General features: G+C 41.1%; 1 protein-coding gene across 1 annotated transcript; it reads left to right on the top strand.

Moving 5' to 3' along the window:
* The first annotated feature begins 371 nt into the window (after positions 1–371).
* OSTN (osteocrin) lies at positions 372–16,609 on the top strand. Its single transcript, XM_074912199.1, has 5 exons — positions 372–424; positions 8,235–8,333; positions 11,120–11,337; positions 15,347–15,426; positions 15,744–16,609. Exons 2-5 carry the CDS (start codon positions 8,235–8,237, stop codon positions 15,764–15,766), a joined length of 420 nt encoding a protein of 139 aa, XP_074768300.1. The 5' UTR covers positions 372–424; the 3' UTR covers positions 15,767–16,609.
* Positions 16,610–18,560: the final 1,951 nt, after the last annotated feature.

Genomic DNA, 18,560 nt, shown 5'->3' with positions numbered 1-18,560 from the left:
AAAAAAAATTCAGGACATCAGGTTTCTTGTACTGCAGTTTGCAAAAGTGAGAGGCTAGAGGAATGGTGATGCTGCTGAAAATCTTTCCACTCCCATGGCTGTCTGAATCTTGAAAGAAAAAAAGAAAAAATCCCAACAAAAACCTAGACCTTTAATTATAACCTCATCATCTTGATCAGAGCAATAAATATAACAAATATGAGGCAAGAATGTGTGTGAGAGTGCAGGACAGAGAAAGGTTTAGGGCAAGGATCAGTGGAAAATCTTTAGAAATGATGTAAGAGAAAGCAAAGGCAGGGATTGGAGTTTGTAGCCTACAGCAGAGACTATAAAAACTCTGAAAGAAAGCTGAACATTAGGGATAAGTTAGGGGGAAGATCATAGCAGGACCATTAAGGTTGGAATTGCTTGTATCCAATGCAAGGTAAGAAGAGTGAGGGCACAGATGGGTTGGGGATGTTTTATGTTCTCTGCTCTGTTTACAAAAGCTTTCTTCCTTTCTGTGCTTTCTTCCTTTTATTTTTTTCAAGTTTTTTGTATTAACAGGCATGCACAAGGTATACACATGCCCATGTCTGATGGGAAAAGCACAGCTTCTTTTTCCAGTTTGGGATTACGATAATAAAATGCCTACCACTTAGTATTTTTGGTAATAAAACTGAACTAATAATAATCAGTGGAAACATTTCCTTCAGTTAATCAGCCAATATTCAAACAAGATGTACCAGTGCGTTTTACAACAGTGACTAGTTGCTTTCATGCTTTTGCAGTGCTTTGCAGTAAACTGCTGTCCTGTTTATATTGTTATGGATTTTCCTCTGTATATGTTATTGTGAAATGCTTATTATTTTATAAAATAAGCTGAAGAGCTATGACAGAATTGTTCCTTTGCATTACTAAATACCATATGTGGTAGACAAGTTTGCTGCATATAAGATACTGTAAAACACAAGATAAATGAGTTAGGGAAAATGTTTAATTTATGGATCTGCAAAGGGGTTTTATTATATCCCATATTAGATAAATGTTAATCTAGATTCTGCCACATTCCTGCAATAACAGGATAACCCTGCAAAAACATTCCTATATTAACAGAGTAATTATCATTATCCAGTGATCTGACTACTTCAGCTTTGTACCACTGTAAACAAAGCCAGACTGATTCAGTGATAGTCACTGTAATTTCTCCATTCTGAGTTCAAAACTATTTCACCGTTTCTTTTTGCCTCCCAGACCAGAGTTGTACAAGTAAATACATGTGAATAACCTTCAGTTTAGATGTCCAGAGGCTACAGTAAAGTTCAGAATACACTAATTTTGAAAGTGCAAGCACACGGTGCCTTTTAGCTTTCCGTACTTGGCTTTTCACCTGGTCCTCGTGGGGAGTGCAGACCTGAAAGCTGAGGAGCTGCCTGGACATTTTGTGCCCCTGCCCACTGATTCACTCAGGAAGCCTGGGGCAAATTATTACATTTATCTGTCTCTGCTCACCTATATTCAAAATGCAGCTCAAACTACTTTTCTTGTAAAATACTTAGAATATCATGAGGAATAACAGCAAAAAACCCCCAACAAAACCAAACCAAACAAATCCATGGTGTAAATTATGGGAAAACTGAAAAATATATCTGTCTGGACCAGGTGTTCTTCAGTATTTATGAATACCTGCCACACTGATTTCAACAGATTAGGGTTTCGTTTTCACTCTCTGAACGAAAGACAATTGTACCTCTCTGGGCTTCTTAAACAGCAAATCAAAAAATTTGAACCATACAACAGTTGTAAGAGCTCTCTTGATTGACCCTGACAAAGACTGCAAGTGACTGCAGCTTTCCTTCTTAATCAACACAGGGAAGCAGATTACTCTCTGATTTCCATTAGCAATCCATCTTCACTGAGACTTTTATTCTTCAAGTAATATCCTTGATCAGGGCATCTAAGTGTTTATGTGGTAAATCAGCATCAGTGTTTGAATCTTGTTAAGAAATTCCAATGCCATTCTTGTCTCTTAAGAGTTTATCTTGAAGGCATATCTTGAAGGATATTTTTACTAGACTTTAAATGGTCTGTATTTTCATATTGATAACATATTCTGCTAATACACTCTTTATACCAGGTATGAAGAACTTCCACTTATCACTCCAGTGCTGTTTAGGAAAGGAGATGATTTTTCTAACATAGAAAAACACAATATATTTCTTGATTTTATTGATAGAAGGATTTCTTATTTTTATTTTAAATGCTGAAGATGGCACTCTAACAATGAATAGTTTTTAGATATGGTAAAGATGAAGGAAGAAAGCTAAATGAAACATTAAGAAAAGTTGACATGGTCAGTCAACACATACCTAAACAGTGTAGAGTTAAGAGTTTGTCAGCAATGCAGACTAATCTAATAATGTTTTATTTTCCATTGTGCATTCTGGGAATACTGCAGCTTGCTCAGTTATTTTACTTAGGAGAGGTGCAAATAGGTTCTTCCCATTAAGAGGTATTTTGTTATACTTCATAGCACCCTTCTTACTTAATAGTCCCTAGGCTTCTAGGTGGGTTTTATCACTTCTGTTTGCATCTCCTGCTTCATGGTCTCCTACTTTCATGGTATTGATGTGAATTTTCAGGTTTTAATTTCTAAAATCTGTCGGTAAAATTTGATTGCACAGTGTAGTCAGTTTTGCAAAATGTACACTTTGTCTCCTTCCTGCCCATTCTAAGGAAAAGTGTCCTCATTTCTTCTGCATGGCCATTTGATTTCATGCTCTTTATTCAAATGAAGAGATGAGGACCATGACTGACAGGTCTTCCACAAGTGTTTGTTCACCTTTGTCAGTTATTTGTTTCCTGAATCCTGCTTGTGTCTGTTAAGCAAATGTACCCCAGAAAGACTGTGCTCATTTGTACACTTTCCAAATTCCACATGGGAACTAGAGGACCACATTTTCAGCCTTTTGCCATATAAGCCATGCAATTCATGTGCTGCTCCCACAAACGTTGTGCCTTCCATGGGCAGGGTCCATGCAGAGTCTAGTCAAGCCCTTCAGGGACTAAGCCATTGCTGAATCTGTTTTATCTGAGTACAGGTGGTAGGAACAGTTGTATACTTGAGCATCCTCTGACCGCATCTGTGTCTACTAAAAGCACAGCTATCAATAGTTGATTCAGCTTTTACAATAGGTACTTTAGTAAAATACAGGCAAAAATGACTTTCATGCTGACATTAAAACATATCAAGACCAAGCACTGGAAATCATATTGTTATGTAATAACATGTGTGATATAATTAGTGAATGTAATTATTGAAATGAAGATGTTGAATAGCAATTGTCATGGTTTAAACCTGGCCAGCAGCCAAACACCACACAGCCACTAACTCACCCTCCCCCTGCCTCAGGGTGAGAATTGGAGGGGCAAAGGTAAGGAGACTCATAGGTTAAGATAAAACCAATTTAATCACTGAAATAAAGTAAAATTAAAATAATAATTATAATGATGATGAGAATAATAGAATATACAAATGAGTGATGTAATTGCTCACCACCTGCTGACCAACACCCAGCCCATTCCTAGCTAGTGACCCTGGAGAAGAGAGAATCCCAAAAGTGCAGTCCCAGGAGATACAGCTTCCTTGACAACCATCATCTATATACTGAGCATAACATCGTATGATATGGCATATTCCACTGGCCAATTTGGGTCTATTGCTCTGGCTGTGCTCCCTTCCAGCTTCTTGTGGATGGGCAGGACATGAGAAGTTGAAAAGTCCTTGATTTCTTAGCAACAACTAAAAACATCAGTATATTATCAACATTCTTCTCAGACCAAATCCCACTCTGAATCCAAAACACAGCGCTATTCTAACTACTAAGAAGAAGTAATTAGCACTATCCTAGCTGAAACCAGGACACCAATGACTATTCTGAAATGTCTTCTTGAGAAACCTTTAAGGAACTTCATTTACAGAAAGTTGAACATACTTGGCCTTGAAATACTCTCTGACAAAATGTTTCATTTGGGACGCAGAAATACCTAGTCATTATCTCAAAATCACTAGTCATACACCTCTTGCATAAGTTCATGAATTTTAAGTTCTCTCTGGTTACATCAGATGAAACCTACCTGCATGTATTTATCTACATAGTTGGGAAACTGAAAATAGAGGGAAATTTACATTGTAGAAGTTGACGGTTTCTGTACCATGTATCTGATAAAATACATGGTATTGTTTAAAAATCTCCATTTATTCCAGGAAACACATTTCTAGTAACATAAAATGCCCGACACTGACTGCTTCCATTTCATTTTGCCACAAAGTCCCATGCTTCAATGTCTTGCTTTCATCTTTTTAGAAGGCAGTATGTAGGAAGTGCTCTGTATCTCATCAGTGGGATGAGAACAAAAGCACCACTTTAACCTGGTTTTGGACTCTGCTTTTGCTTTCTTTTTTTTTTTTCTGAGGGTGGGATTTGGTTTTATTTTTCTCTCTTTGATATTTACTTGACTAGAAAATTACACTTGAGATATACATGGTCTCTTAGGAGTTTTTGAAATCACTGGGACTGCTGCTATGGGCCTACCTATTTTTGGCTTTGTGGTAATGAATATGCTCAGAGGATCCATCCTACAACTTTTGTTTGTAAGGCAAATTTGTTTCAGCAGGAGTAGACTTATTCTCAGAGATTCACACAAGCCATTTATAAGTTGTTCTTTTGGTAAGATACTCATCCATCATCATTTTTTTGGCCAAAATAGATTCCCATCAGGTGTAGAATCCAAGGCTAGTGAGGCCAATGTTAGGACTCAATGATACATTTGATTAAGATAGGTAGCAGCAGTTAATATTCTATTTTGTGACACTGGAGCAGCAACAAAATACCTCAGTAACTGGCTTGCAGGTGCATTTGGGATTTCCCGAGCTGGGTGGAATCTGCATGATAGGAGAGATCCTCATGGCTGACAGGTGATGGACGCTCACCAGTACCATCCCAGTGTTCATATAGCAGAAGGACTGGAGTCCTAAAGGAGCTTTCCAGTGCCTATGGGACAGTCATGTCTTGGCTCTACATTAGGTCAGCTTGGAAGCATACAGCACAAAACTTCAGGAACTTCTGGGCTGTGTCACAACATGCTCATTGCAAGAGCAAGGTTCTCATTTGCAGGTGAGCTCGGACATGTCCCTTGTTGGTGTTGCAACAAGCAGAGCATAGTCATCAATATATAGTGGCAGCCACAGTGAAAGATTACAGTGCAAGGCATGATGTCTTGCCTCGGTTCTCTTGCTAACAGACCAGAAAGAAAAATAAAGCTCTTGTGATTTATACTTGTGGAGTAATCTCCACAGTAATGTGAAATATGATAGTTCAAATGGGTAAGAACAATGACAGCTGTTACCATTTTTGACAAGGAATGGGTTTGGAGCTTAGTGATGAATTGCATGCTGTCTGGGGTTTGTTCGGCCCACTTATCTTCAGGATGTCATTTTGTTTTTTGTTTTTTTCTTTAAAAGAAAAACATCTTTTAAGTCCTTTGGTTTGATGTTGGAGACTTAACAGTTTCTCTTTGGTAAAGAATTTTGCTTTCTTGTGATCTTTTCTTGGAAAATGGCTCTGCGCAGATTCCTAGGAAAAAGTTTTGAATGTTTATCCTGCTTTGATAAGGTAGAATAATGTTCCTCCCTTTATCTTTAATTTTATTTTAATTGGACCTGCAACAAAGATACCTGATTATATGAGGAATTTTAGTTTTGACACATTTCAAGCTAAGATATCACTAAAACACATAAATATGTCTGAATTTCAGACTTGCAATTACATTTAGTGAAGGGTAAACCATATTTCATGTTGGATAACGCCAGACCAGACCCTGAGATACTAAAGACATGGAATTATACCCCTATCCCTTGACCTATCTCTGTGAAATTGGTGGTGAAGAGTTTTCCAGAAGAAGGATGAAAATTCAATAAAAGTGCTAAGGGTGTGTCTTGCAAAGGCCCATGTGGTTGTCAGAGCTTTGCCTATTCTTTTTCAGTAACAAATACTGTCAATCCTCACTTTAGGTCTCTCTTGGAGTGGGTCAAGGTAAGGTGTGGATGGGGTGAAGCAATAACCAGTTCATGGCTGGGAAAGCCCCTTTTGGCAGGAGGGCTCTGCTTACCCAATTGCAACACATGAGCTCAAGAAGAAAAAGCAACAAAAGTTTTAAACAACAAAGATCCTATGACATGGCTGGAGGTGGAAAGCTAAATCACAGACTGCTACAAGACAGTGTGATTTTAATTATGTTGACATACTCCTCACTGCACCCTTAGTTTTGCAAATGCTTTTCTAGAGCTAAACTGCTCCACTAGAACGACCCTGCTTCTTTCTCCTGCCTTGGTCCCATCACTGCATGAAAATCAGCACAACAGGACCTTCCTGGACTTAAGTTTTGCTCCCTTTTGAACCTGTGACATTGCTTCTTAGCTGCTCATTTCCATGGGAACTAGAGCCAAGCTTTAAGTCCTTGCAATTTCCTCTGCTTTGAATTTCACTGGTGTCAAGTTCTGACCAGTTAATCAAATGTCTTTTGTGTTGCAGGTGCCTTAATGTTTATTTTGAGTAGTGTACCAGTTGCTATTTTTAGCTCTTTGGTCTTTGGGTTGAATGAATACCAGCACAGACCTTAAACCATAATAAACATGTGTTTTTAACCTTGCCATTTATTTTTATGTCTCTGTATCCAATTAATCAGGATGTGGTTACCTGTGAAGGTAGAGACTACTACTTCAAATTTCAATGCACACCCACATACAAAAATATACATTGTAGAGAGCTACAGCTTTAAAAACACCCAGACAGCCCCTTGTCTGACTTTAATGGCTGTTGCCATCAGACTGAGAGACAGTGGTACCACCTGGCTTACTGCTTTGACTTTGTCCTTTGATTCCAGTGAACTAAGTCTGTTTCACCCCTACAGAATAATGAGCAGCTTCCTTCCTCATGCCTGATCCCTCACTGACATATAAAAAAAAAAAAATAGAATGGGGTGACCAAATAATAGAATTACATGTAACGTATTTACAAAGCCAAGCAAGAAACAGTTTCAAGAAACAACACTACAAATGTTATAGCTTTGCTTTTTAATACTGGACTGCAAGCAGTTGTGGCTTTTCTCCTTTGCCACATGGGGAAAAAGTACAAAGCCAAATGTTTTTTACCATGTGTTTTCTGCCTGATCTAACGGGAGATTTTCTATGCAGAGGATGACACAACTATTGTACATCATAGAAATATATTTATACATCCTTTCTATTTCTGCTTTTGCCAAGCAGAGAGTCAGCGAAGAATGGCAGAATCAGATTTGAATTATACTCTGGGACAGGACCTGGAGACAGCGTAATTAGCAAATTAGCAGATACCTTTGGCATTAGAGGCTCCAGCCCTGTTCTTATTAACATCAGATGAAATATTCCCACCTGGTTGAGTTGGAGGTACATCATGTTTTAAGAGCTAGATCCAAACAAGGGCTTAAACAGTGTAGCCTAAACCCATGGCCAAAGATAACCCCTGCAGCAAACAGCTTCTTGATCCTGAGCCTCCCAGAAGTTGAGTCTCCCTGCATTATTTAAAGGCTCCGTAGGCATCTGCGGTTTCATGGCACCTGGTCAGAACACCACTAGTCTGGGCAATGTATTCCCATGTAAACTCTTCCCAGGTGTAGGAGCTGGATAACTTTATTCTAGGATCCCAAGAAGATCCTGGAAATTGTGGCTACCATTAACTCGTGCTGAGGACTGGTGAAATGCAGCCTTGCTTTCAAAATGTTGTTGGACAGGTATGTGATTTCCGTAACAGCTTTAAGCATCTACCCAGCATGTGAGGAGGTCAGGGTCAACCTGGGTGGCTATGAGCCAAAGTATCCTTGCTTACAAGTGACTGTCTAGTTCATCTGTTTTTAACTCGTTTGCATTCATTACTGCTGCCACTTCAAGGGTTGGGCCATTGTGCAGTAAGGAATTAAAAGATTTGCAGGGCTGTAAAGGAGGAAAGAGGAAAGAGTTGATTCTGCACCCGAAGGTGACGGGCATTCAGCTGGCCCTATTTGGTCACTGGGTTTTATGCAGTGACTCTGTAAGATAAAATATATTAACAGCCACGGGAAAAAAATCTCACTTTGCTTTCACTTCTTTAAGGCCTTTGGAGCAAGGTTCCCCTGGGAAAGTTACTGTGAAGTCATTAACAGGTTGTTCTCCTTTGCAGATGCTGCAGTTCCAGCTTGTTGTGGTGCATCTGGCCCTTGTGATTACCCTGCTGCAGTGGCACTCTAGCTCAGTGCTCCTTGTGGAGGCAGCTCTGGAGGTAGGTGGATGTTTCTGGTGGATGTCACATAACTTTGCTCTTCCTCAGGTTGTTCTTGGCCACGGAGTGTGGAAGACACCATAGTATCCAAATAGTGTTGGAAGGTAAAGGATCAGTACCGACTCTGCAAGGGCAAAGGAGGAGCCTAGTGAAAAGTGATGCAAATTGCATGGCTCTGGGAGGACAGACAGAATGAAGTCTCATCCAGATTCATGCAGCCTCTCCCTAAACACCATGGGATTTTCTGTATGTCAAAACATTGAGCTATGACTTTGGATAGAGAACTTCCTGCAGAGAGGAAGGAGGTGGTGGCGTGGGAGAAAGCACCGAAGGGAAGGTTTCATTCTTTTTAAAGACAAATAATATGAGAAGTCTGAAGCTTTCAGAAGCCATAAGGAGACCACTGAGAGAAGACCACTTGCACAAAAGTTACAAATTAAAGGAGACAGAATAGACCAGGAGAGAGAAGGAGCAAAGTAACTTGCCTAAGCTTGTGAGGGAAAGCAGAGGATGAGGTGGGAGAATTGTCTCATGTTTCATCTAGGACAATATGCAGGGGTTGCACCTGAAAATACTTCTACCGCATTCTCTTTTTTCTGTGTCATCTTGACATAAAACAGGTTTTGCAGGAAAGGTATTTATGTAACGGTTTCATGCCATAAAAAACACAAGGATCTGAAAGTTTAATCAAAGTAGCACTGTTTGGCTGTAGGGTCTCTACATAGATTTTAAGGTCACCTTAGAAGTTAGATGCACACTAAAGAATACTGATGGATCTTCCTACCATTCTCTCTGTCTTTAAATGAGCATGCCCTGATTATATAAAATGATACTTATAGAAAATAGGGCTTGGGGGAACCACTCCTCGCAGCAGTGCTGCAGCAGCTGTTGTTCTGATGCCAGAGACCTGATACCCTGTCTCTAACAATGATAGACTTCTGTGAAAAAATCTTATAAACAGAACATCTTCAGAGACTTCCTGATCCAGAGACTTGCACTGGATCAGGGCATGTTTTAGCTGCTGATGGGCCTGAATTTGTTTTTGAAACAGTTCAAAATCTTGGTATCCGTGATGTCCTTTGGCAATGCATTGTTCTTTATCTGTGTGCTGTGTTTAAAACATAGCTCCTTATATTTATTTTAAATCCACCATCTGGTGGTTTCACTGGGTGGATTGAGGAGCTCTTTTTCTTGAGGAAAAAATTACGAGCCTTTATTCAGCTCGTTGCTGTTCACAAGTTTACAAACCCTCTGCTGTACCCCACACTTATGTCTGCTTATCTGTGAGTTGTACTTTATTCAGTGGTTCACCATAGGAAAACCGTTGTCTACTTCTGATGATCATTTTAGCTGTCTCTTCTTATAATTCTATTATATTCTTTTTTAAGACAAAGTAAGTGGGACCACACAAATTACTCAAGAGCAGAGACTATTTTTGACCTTCTAGTTTCAAGTGTTATCCCCACTAACTAAAGGGAAGAGTTCAGTCTTTTTTAAAGACATAATTTTGTTGCAAACTTCTATGAAAGTTTTATAACCCTGAAAGGGAACAGAAGGGATTGCTCAGTGTACTTCAGGCTCATAAAAAGTAGTCAGAGAACAGTATGAGATCCTTTACAAAAGTATTAATAGTGCTACATCATTTGTGTGATCATTGTGGTTGTGTGTTCCTCCTTAAATAAAGATCACAGTTTTATACACACCAACACTGGTTATGCCACCCATCAGTGGTGGGAAATGTCACCACCACAACTATGGTGTGTAGGGACAAGCGTATTATGTCATCCATGTGATGGCTTCCTTTACATTTGTACTAAACCTGCTGTATATGTATGAGAAAGATAGTGGTGTGCATCTAAAGATAGAGGAAAACCTGCTCTAAGGCATATAATACAAGTTTTGGTTAAAAAATTTTATCTAAATTTTTGAAGATTGAGTGGAACAAGAAGGCAAACATTTCATCCAAAGAGAGAATGACTTGAGCTTAACACCTGCTTTCGTAGACTAGCTGCTGCCCTATATTTTTCTGTTATTTGCAAAGAAACTATTTCACTTTCCTCTTTATAAACCCCAATATTCTCAGCTATTCTGGCTAGCAAAGTAGAGTTTGGTTTTGAAAAGGTGTTAAGCCTAATGTCATAACTAAATTTCAAAATGCTGTGTCAATTTGACATATGGTTCTTTCCTTTCCTCCTCCCCACATAGTGTTACTGCATGAATTCTTTGAATGTCAGTACTGAGCAAGTTTATCTTGGGATATTTTTTGCATAACAATTCATTAATTTGTCAGCTTTGCATGGAAAATGCTATGTAAGTTTTCATTATTCTTTATTAGCATTAATTTAAAAAATGAAAATCAGTTTCCTGAAAAATATCAGGATGGATATTGGATTCTCATAATGGTGACTGCATTTTTGAAAAGTATTCAATTACTCAGCTCATGCTATAAGTGATACTAATTACACTGCTGAGATAGGGATAGTGGGCTGGCCTACAAAAACAGGCTTTGTGGAGTAATGAATTTTGACAATTCTTGCAATAATAATGAATTATTATTATTTAATCAATTCTATTAAAAAAAAAACCAAAAACAACAAACCTGAACCTTTTATGGCAAACTTCTGTGGGTGGAAAATGGCCATAATTCACAGAGGAACTTTGTTTTAAAACGTCCCATGTTCAGTATCCTAGTGATTATATATTTATAGGACTACTGCTGTGACACTGGTTGAAATAGTTTTTCTGGAACTTGAGTAGCAAGCAAACATCTGTGCTTTCTTTTACAGCCTTTGGAACCTTCTGCTGCTATGGACATGGGAGCACATCCCAGTGCCAGTGAAGAGAAGTCAGCCACCAACCTGGCAGCCAAACTGTTCCTTCTTGATGAGCTGGTGTCTCTGGAGAATGAGGTGACCGAGACCAAGAAGAAAAGAAGTTTCCCAGGATTTGGTTCCCCAATCGACAGAATTTCTTCAACTTCTATGGATGGTAAAGGCAAGCAGAGGTAAATTCTTAGATGCTCCTACTGGTGGTAAAGTTAGAAGAAGGCTCTTGGTAGGTGTCCTGGATACTGGGGATCCAGCTGGACTAAAGCTGGGCTAGCTTTAGTCACCAGCAGGTTTACCGGTCAGTCGTGAGGTGCCTCTGATCAGGGTTCCAGAATCTCTTCAGAAACCATCATGGTTGCATGGTGTGTAATCCTTCAGCTGATGAATAATACATACACTAGTTCATTTATCCCTACAATGCCATACAGCTAACAAAGAACGTTCAAGCACACACATTTTTTCAGTGCACTTCTTTCCACTGATGTGAACTAACATTCAGTTTAAAACTGCCTTTTTGATCATGAGATTATTTAAAGCAAAAATATGCCAGAGGTTCAAAAGCAGAGGGGCAGGGCTAGGTGTTCCTGAGGCTGGGGTGAAAAGAAGGTATGGTGGTATGCATGTCCTGAATGATGAGGAACACATCTCATGAAGATGGACAGACAGTTAGTAGAATGAGCTTGAAGACCTCTATCAATTTATGATAACCCAGGGTTTAATCAGTACAGCAGTAGAGCAATACCTTCACAGTACACATGTGGAGATCAGCGTGTTTAGAGCAGGGCTATGCGATGATGCTTGATATGGCTGAGAAGAACCAGTGAGTTCGGGGCAGAGCTCCAGGGGCTGTTGGCTATATCTGAAAGAGATTAACAGTCCTGCTCTCTTCTTCTGGTAACTGTCTTCTTTTGGATGGTATTCCCAGTGCCACAAAGTATTTAGTAACATGCTTAAAGCTTAATCTGGAAGTGGAAAATATTCACAAGAGCCAGTCAACATTACAAGTATTTTTTTCAAACAGAGTTTTGCAATATTTTCTTGTTGTTTTTCCAATTATCCACGCAGTCTGCTAGTAGGACTTTTTGGCTGCAGCCAAGAGTGATAAAATACATAATTCTTAAAACCTTGAGTAGAACTATTCTGTTCTGTGTATCTCTTCAAGAGATCAAAATCAGCCCATTCTTTGTTTGCTTTTTAGCATGTTTTCCCTTTCCAGGGGAAGAAATCCAAGGTCATTTTTGAAGATGCTGTGCTTTTTTTGCAAAAGTACATGGTATTCCCCATCTGTCTTACAATTTTTGGTAGAAATCTTGTTTCATTCTATGTGCAGTACAAGGAAAAAAAAAAGAAAAACCACAAAAAAAGGGAAATTGTAGTGAAAATTGTCAAAGTTTTTCTAACAGCTTGTCTCTGAATAATGAGCTCATGCAAATGAGTGACACACTGCACAAAATTCCTCCTTTCCCAGCATCATCAGCACAGTTTGCAGTTTTGAATTGAGATTATCACTTTGCGGGAGCTGATTAGCTTTTAAGTTTGGGATTGACTCATTTATTAGAACCATCTGAGCTGCCTTGATCATTGATAGTCAGATACTACCATCAGCATGGACCACAGATCAGATGAGTGCTATGAAACTGTAGTAAAGCTGTACTTCTAGGTGGAAACAGGCAGAGGCTGCTGCACTTGGAGGAGTAAGAGGACTGAGCACCCCCTCACTGTCTTACACATAGTAGATAATAGCCCATTTCTGTACCAGCTGAAGTAGTTACCTTTAGAGACCAGGTAATGACTTTTGAAGTGTGAAAGCTGTTAAATTTAAATAGATTCAGCCCCCTGAACAAATACAGTGCGTGTGGTGTCTGGCAACACAACAGAAACTTTCAGAAAAGAGCAGATCAAATGTAAGTCCACTTAACAGGTTCTTGTGGCACCCATCAGTTACAGGAGAGCCCAGATCCTAAACTTGCTCATCAACATCAATTTATAAAGCTTTGAAAGCAGGGGAAAAGCAGGCAAGATACGCGATTCTTCAGAAAAGAGAAAGATCCACAGACAGACGGAGAGAAAGAGACTCTGGGAATCTTAGAAAAGGCTGATTTAAATAGAAAACATCACTTTGGAAGTGCTGAAATAGGCACAGTCTGGTTTGGAAGATGGAAACGGCAGGGAGGCTGGGGAGGGAGCGGTGCCTGTCCTGCTGTGGCTCGGGATGGCCACAAGAGGGGAAGCTGCCCTGCCCTGCCCTGCCCTGCCTGCCCTGCCTGCACTGCCCTGCCTGCCCTGCCCTGCCCTGCCCTGCCCTGCCCTGCCTGCCCGCCCTGCCTGCACTGCCCTGCCTGCACTGCCCTGCCCTGCCTGCACTGCCCTGCCTGCACTGCCCTGCCTGCACTGCCCTGCCCTGCCTGCACTGCCCTGCCCTGCCTGCCCTGCCTGCACTGCCCTGCCCTGCCCTGCCCTGCCCTGCCCTGCCCTGCCCTGCCTGCACTGCCCTGCACTGCCCTGCCCTGCCTGCACTGCCCTGCACTGCCCTGCCCTGCCTGCACTGCCCTGCCTTCCTGCCCAACCTTTCCTGTAGGCATGACCTTACAATTTCCTTCTCTGTTTAACTACAGTGCATGACTGTGTTACAACTAATGATGAGAAACACCACTGCCGTCCCTCCGGTCTAATCTGAGAAATTAATTCCCCTTTTTATCACGTCAGACTGGGTATGACTGCAGCAGCACAAGTCTCCCACCTGCCCCCCACAGCTTGTACCTACACCTAAGGGGGAAAAGAGTGCTGCCCTTGAGGCAGCAGACTGAGGATCAGCCCTTGGCTTGCTTTCCCCTTGCCTTCCCTACGGCTTAGTGCAACAATACTGGATATGTAGATATTTGAGGGAGGGACAGTGAGAGCTATACAAACGGCTCCCCTTTATTTGTGATGTTCTGTAGCCTCCCCAGTGTGACTCATGTGGTGCTCCCCCTACGTACATGGTACACTGTCAACTCCCATTTCTTGACCTCATCTGCAAAGTAGCTAGAAAAGAGGCAGTGTGAAATAGGCTGCTGATTCTGGAATGATGCCCCTGGGCTTCAGCCCACGCTCAAGAGGTGTGAGGAAAGGAGACTGCTCAGATGAGACCATGGGCTAGAGAGATAGTCCTGGACAGGGTGTACAGAGCCGCCAGAGCTATAGGCCAAACAAGCATTGCAGTGCTACCCCACAGACTTAGACTCGAGCGCACCATAGCATGACCTTCTGCCACTTACTTTGCATTTGCCAACTTACAGAACAAAATTTATTTTTATTTTTGTTGCTTGACGAGGACAGAGAGAGAAAAGAGTTCATCTTCCAGGGCTTCTTTTGGACCTACATTTCATTGGCAAGTATTTCCAAGGGCAAAAGTTGAGGTTATTCTCAGCTACAGAAAATCTCACCATTTCCACAATTAAAATTTAAAAAATGAAACTTCTGCTGGTGGAAAGAATGCTCAAAAATACTGAATTGAGATGGGAAAACTTAATATTTGTATTACAAAAAAAAATATTCCTGCATAGAACTTCTTTCACACTTTCCTTATGCCCTCATTCATGAAATCACCAGGAAATATACCATACGGAGGAAAAAAATAAACTCCAAACCCTCCCATTTTCAATCTCATCAAAGGGTTGCTACTGTACAATTTTGAGAACAGTGTGTTGCAGGACACCCCATAGGAAAATCCCGCTAGGGCTCCTCTGACTTGTCCCCTCTGTTACTGTGCAATACCTTCTACCTCCTTGCTTATCTTAGCCCCAGTTGTCCCTGGAGATTTCAAAGATCCAGGCTAATGGGTCACCTGAAGGATACGATACTATGCATGAAACAATTCCCCTTTATACATGCAGTGTATCTCCTGTCTTTTATGAATAACAGTTAACCTGTGAAGTCATTTGTTTGCTGCCAGATGAGAACAGAGATAGTGGGTCAGCATCAGCCAATCTGTAAAACAGGTGCCACTCCTGCCTATTCTTTGGTAAGACAAGTGAAGCATCTTATTTTTAAACATATCTTTGGCTGCTCCTGCACAGTTGTTCTGTCTGAACAATGTTCCTGGGATGAACGGAGGAATCAAAGATGTAGGAACATTTTGATTATTCCTATGATGTATTTCCTGAGTTCTTTCCCTCCTTCTTTGATTTTTTTTTCCCCATGCAGGAAAGTGGTTGAGCTGCCTAAGAGACGGTTTGGAGTTCCTCTTGACCGGATTGGAGTGAGCCGTCTTGGCAACACCAAGGGTTAGCAGTTCCTGCAAGTAAGCCAAAGTACTCCGGGTGTGGGTGGCTCGGAGAACCCCACCTGTTCTCAGTTACATGGAGGTACTCAAGTCATGCCAGTAGTCTTGGAAAGAGTGGCTTCGGAAATGATGTCTTAGAACATGGACTGTGACTGCCAAGTTAGCTCGAATGCCCTAAATTACAACTTAGTTCCCCCCTACAAGAAACCAAATTTTCCTAACATTTTCATCTCCTGCAGACCACCTTACAGTGTGTTTGTCCAAGCCTTGCATTTCTGATATGGGAAAATGTAATGTTTACTGCTTCTCTGCCTACAGGTGCTTCTGTTCTGAATGATTGATGCTGTATTGGAAACATTGCAGAAATACAGAAGATGCATCACAGCATGTCTTGTCATTGACTAATGATACAATACTCAAGGAATTGATCTCCTGCAAATCTGTTTCACGTTGCATTTTACTAATGTTGCATTTACAAATAATAACAAATTCAATTCATCAGGTCAGAATGCTCTCACAGTTGTGCACGGTGTCACTGATATGAGGGAACAGAAAATATGTATATAGTTTAATTGCATGGCATTTATTTCTTAAACTTGCATTATCCTAGCAAGGACTGTTGGGTTTTTTGGATTGAAAATAAAACTTCCAGAGATGCTAACAGCAGTTCATGAAAAGCAGACAGTTTGCTTTGCACGTTTCTTTCAAGAGGGTGTTTGTTTGGTAGATGAAGGGAGGATTTAACAGTTACGGGACAAACCTAGAATTTATTTGAACTGCTGTTCAGGAGAAGATGCCTGCTGACTTCACTAGGAGTTAGTCTGAACGAGAACAGTGACAATACTTTAGTATTCATCCTGATGTTTTTAATAGTCTTTCTCTTATCTCTGTACCATATATAGACATGTTTTCATCATATGGCAGATCCTGAAATGTGGCGAGACTTCTAGTTTCCTCCTCTAAGCTGATGAATGCGTTTCACTCCTCCCTATGTATAACATAGGATAGCATCCAAATATGAAGTCATCTACTTCCAAGGCCATCTGCATCATATGCCTTATTTTAGCCTCTTGATGTGTGCATGGGGCATGACCAGACATCCAGCTCTAAAAGTTCAAGTATTTCTCACTCTGGTAAAATGTAAACATGTCCTCTCCACTTCATTTCAAAGTAAAACAGGCTATCTTAAATCCTGTTTCATGATTTTAACTTCTTTCCAGATTATAAAATATAGCTGAAAAGAGATGTTTGCTGACATCCCAATGCTCAGATACCTCACTGATGTTTTCTAAACCTCACGTGCTCCTTCTTGGGCTTGGTCCATGTCGAGCTAAATTCCTTGCATTTTATTCTTGGGTATAAATCATCCTTAGCATTGCAAAAGAAGATCCATTGAGAAAGGGATTATGACTGTGGACTAAGTCCTATTCTAGGACTAAGAAAGAAAAGTAATTCTTGCACACACCCTGTGTTAGGCAGAGAGTAAGGCTGGGGATAGGAATTGAGTGTTAATTTCCTAATGTTGTATGAGGCACAAAGCACCTGACCATCAGCTAGCAAAATGGGGAAAAATACAGTCAGCTTCTCAGTCAGCTACAGGAAAGGAGCTGGGAAGACAATGAGTCTCTGAAACTATAGCTGTTGTGAGGATTTGGACTTCAGGGCGATTGTGGGAGATGAGGCTCCCATTCAGAAGGGCAGGTAGCATCCAGTTCATGTCTGAGAGGGGACAGTGCTCAGCCATAGCATCTGGCTTACAGCCCTGCCCTGAAACCAGGATTGGCCCAGCCACAGAATGTTTGGAAGGAACTTTGCTTTTCTTGACATCTTCAATATAAGCTAATGCTGCTCATAGCAGCTGCATAAACCATTGAATCACATCAAGAGGTGCCCCCATCTTTCCCATCAAGCAGATCACTCTTTAGCTGAGTTAGGTGATCATTCCTCCTTTGGTGGGTGAGTTGTCGGTACCTGTGAAGCACTGCAGATGCTTTCCACACCAAGCTCTTGAAAGTCATTGAAAGAAAGAAGGGCTTTAAATCCATATGTGGTGATCTTAGGGTTTTGCTCTGTGCTTTTCCCCTAGTCCCGCTGCCTTTGAGCTTGCAGGTGAAGGCTCTGGGAGCTGGGTTGAGTGAATGCATATAGACTGTCTGATTTGAGAAAAGATTTACTGTCCATGCTAGAAGCAAGACTGCAAATGCAGTCCCAGACAAGCCCAGACCCCGTCCTCTGCAGTGCACTGCCACCACCTATGCTGAGCTCACTCTGCGGTTTAGTAAACAGTTATCTTCTTGCACGGAGCTCACCCAGACAGTCTGCAGATAATCTGCTTGTAAGGTAGCCATATGTATGGGGGGCATGGGCAGATTATGGAAGTGATGACCTGGCCACTCGTACAGCTGTCTGTCAAAAGCAGCATGGACAGAGTCATTGTGTGACACGTTTTGAGAGACTCAGATGAGAGCAATCCAGTGCTAACACAGCGGCTTTGTGAAGAGACTGCTGGATTGTAAAAGTATTTAACAGTTGTCAGGTATTAGCCCAGGGTTTCTAAATAAAGAGGGTTTTTAAAGCCTGCCAGTTGTGTGCAGAAATACCTTCCATCTGAAGGGTGATGGGAGAGCAAAGCAGGACAGAGGTGTCTGTGGTGGTGTTGCTTGGAAGCTTCAGTCCTGCTCTTGGCTCCCACCTCACTGCGCGGTTTACTTGGGAGAAAGAAACAGCCTTTCTGTTCCTCGGCCCCATCCACCACAGAACACGCTGAGACTTCCTCTGGCTCAAAAAGCACTCTTTCAAATCCATAAATTGGCAGGTGCTGTTTAAAATATGATGATGTCTGAAAGGCTGAACACCACAATTTGCTTTCCTAGACAATATTGGACAGCCTTCAGTCATTGTGCATAGCATGGAGGTCAACAAATGTGAAATAAGGATATACTCCAGCATCTGTTGCACGCCAGATTTGCCCTGTGCTGCCTGTTTGCAAATCCATTCAGATGCCTGTGAGGATTTTCTGCTAATAAATCAACGTGGTCTACTAGAATGTCTAAGGGAAATCCCTTTAATTATTGCCTGTGGGTCATTAACTTTAGCAAGGACTGCCCAAGCATGGGTAAGGTGTGAGCAAGCATG

This window comes from Athene noctua, chromosome 8 (assembly GCF_965140245.1).
Source record: "Athene noctua chromosome 8, bAthNoc1.hap1.1, whole genome shotgun sequence".
In the NCBI taxonomy this organism is placed as follows: Eukaryota; Metazoa; Chordata; class Aves; order Strigiformes; family Strigidae; genus Athene; species Athene noctua.
This window is presented reverse-complemented; position numbering and strand designations above follow the sequence as displayed.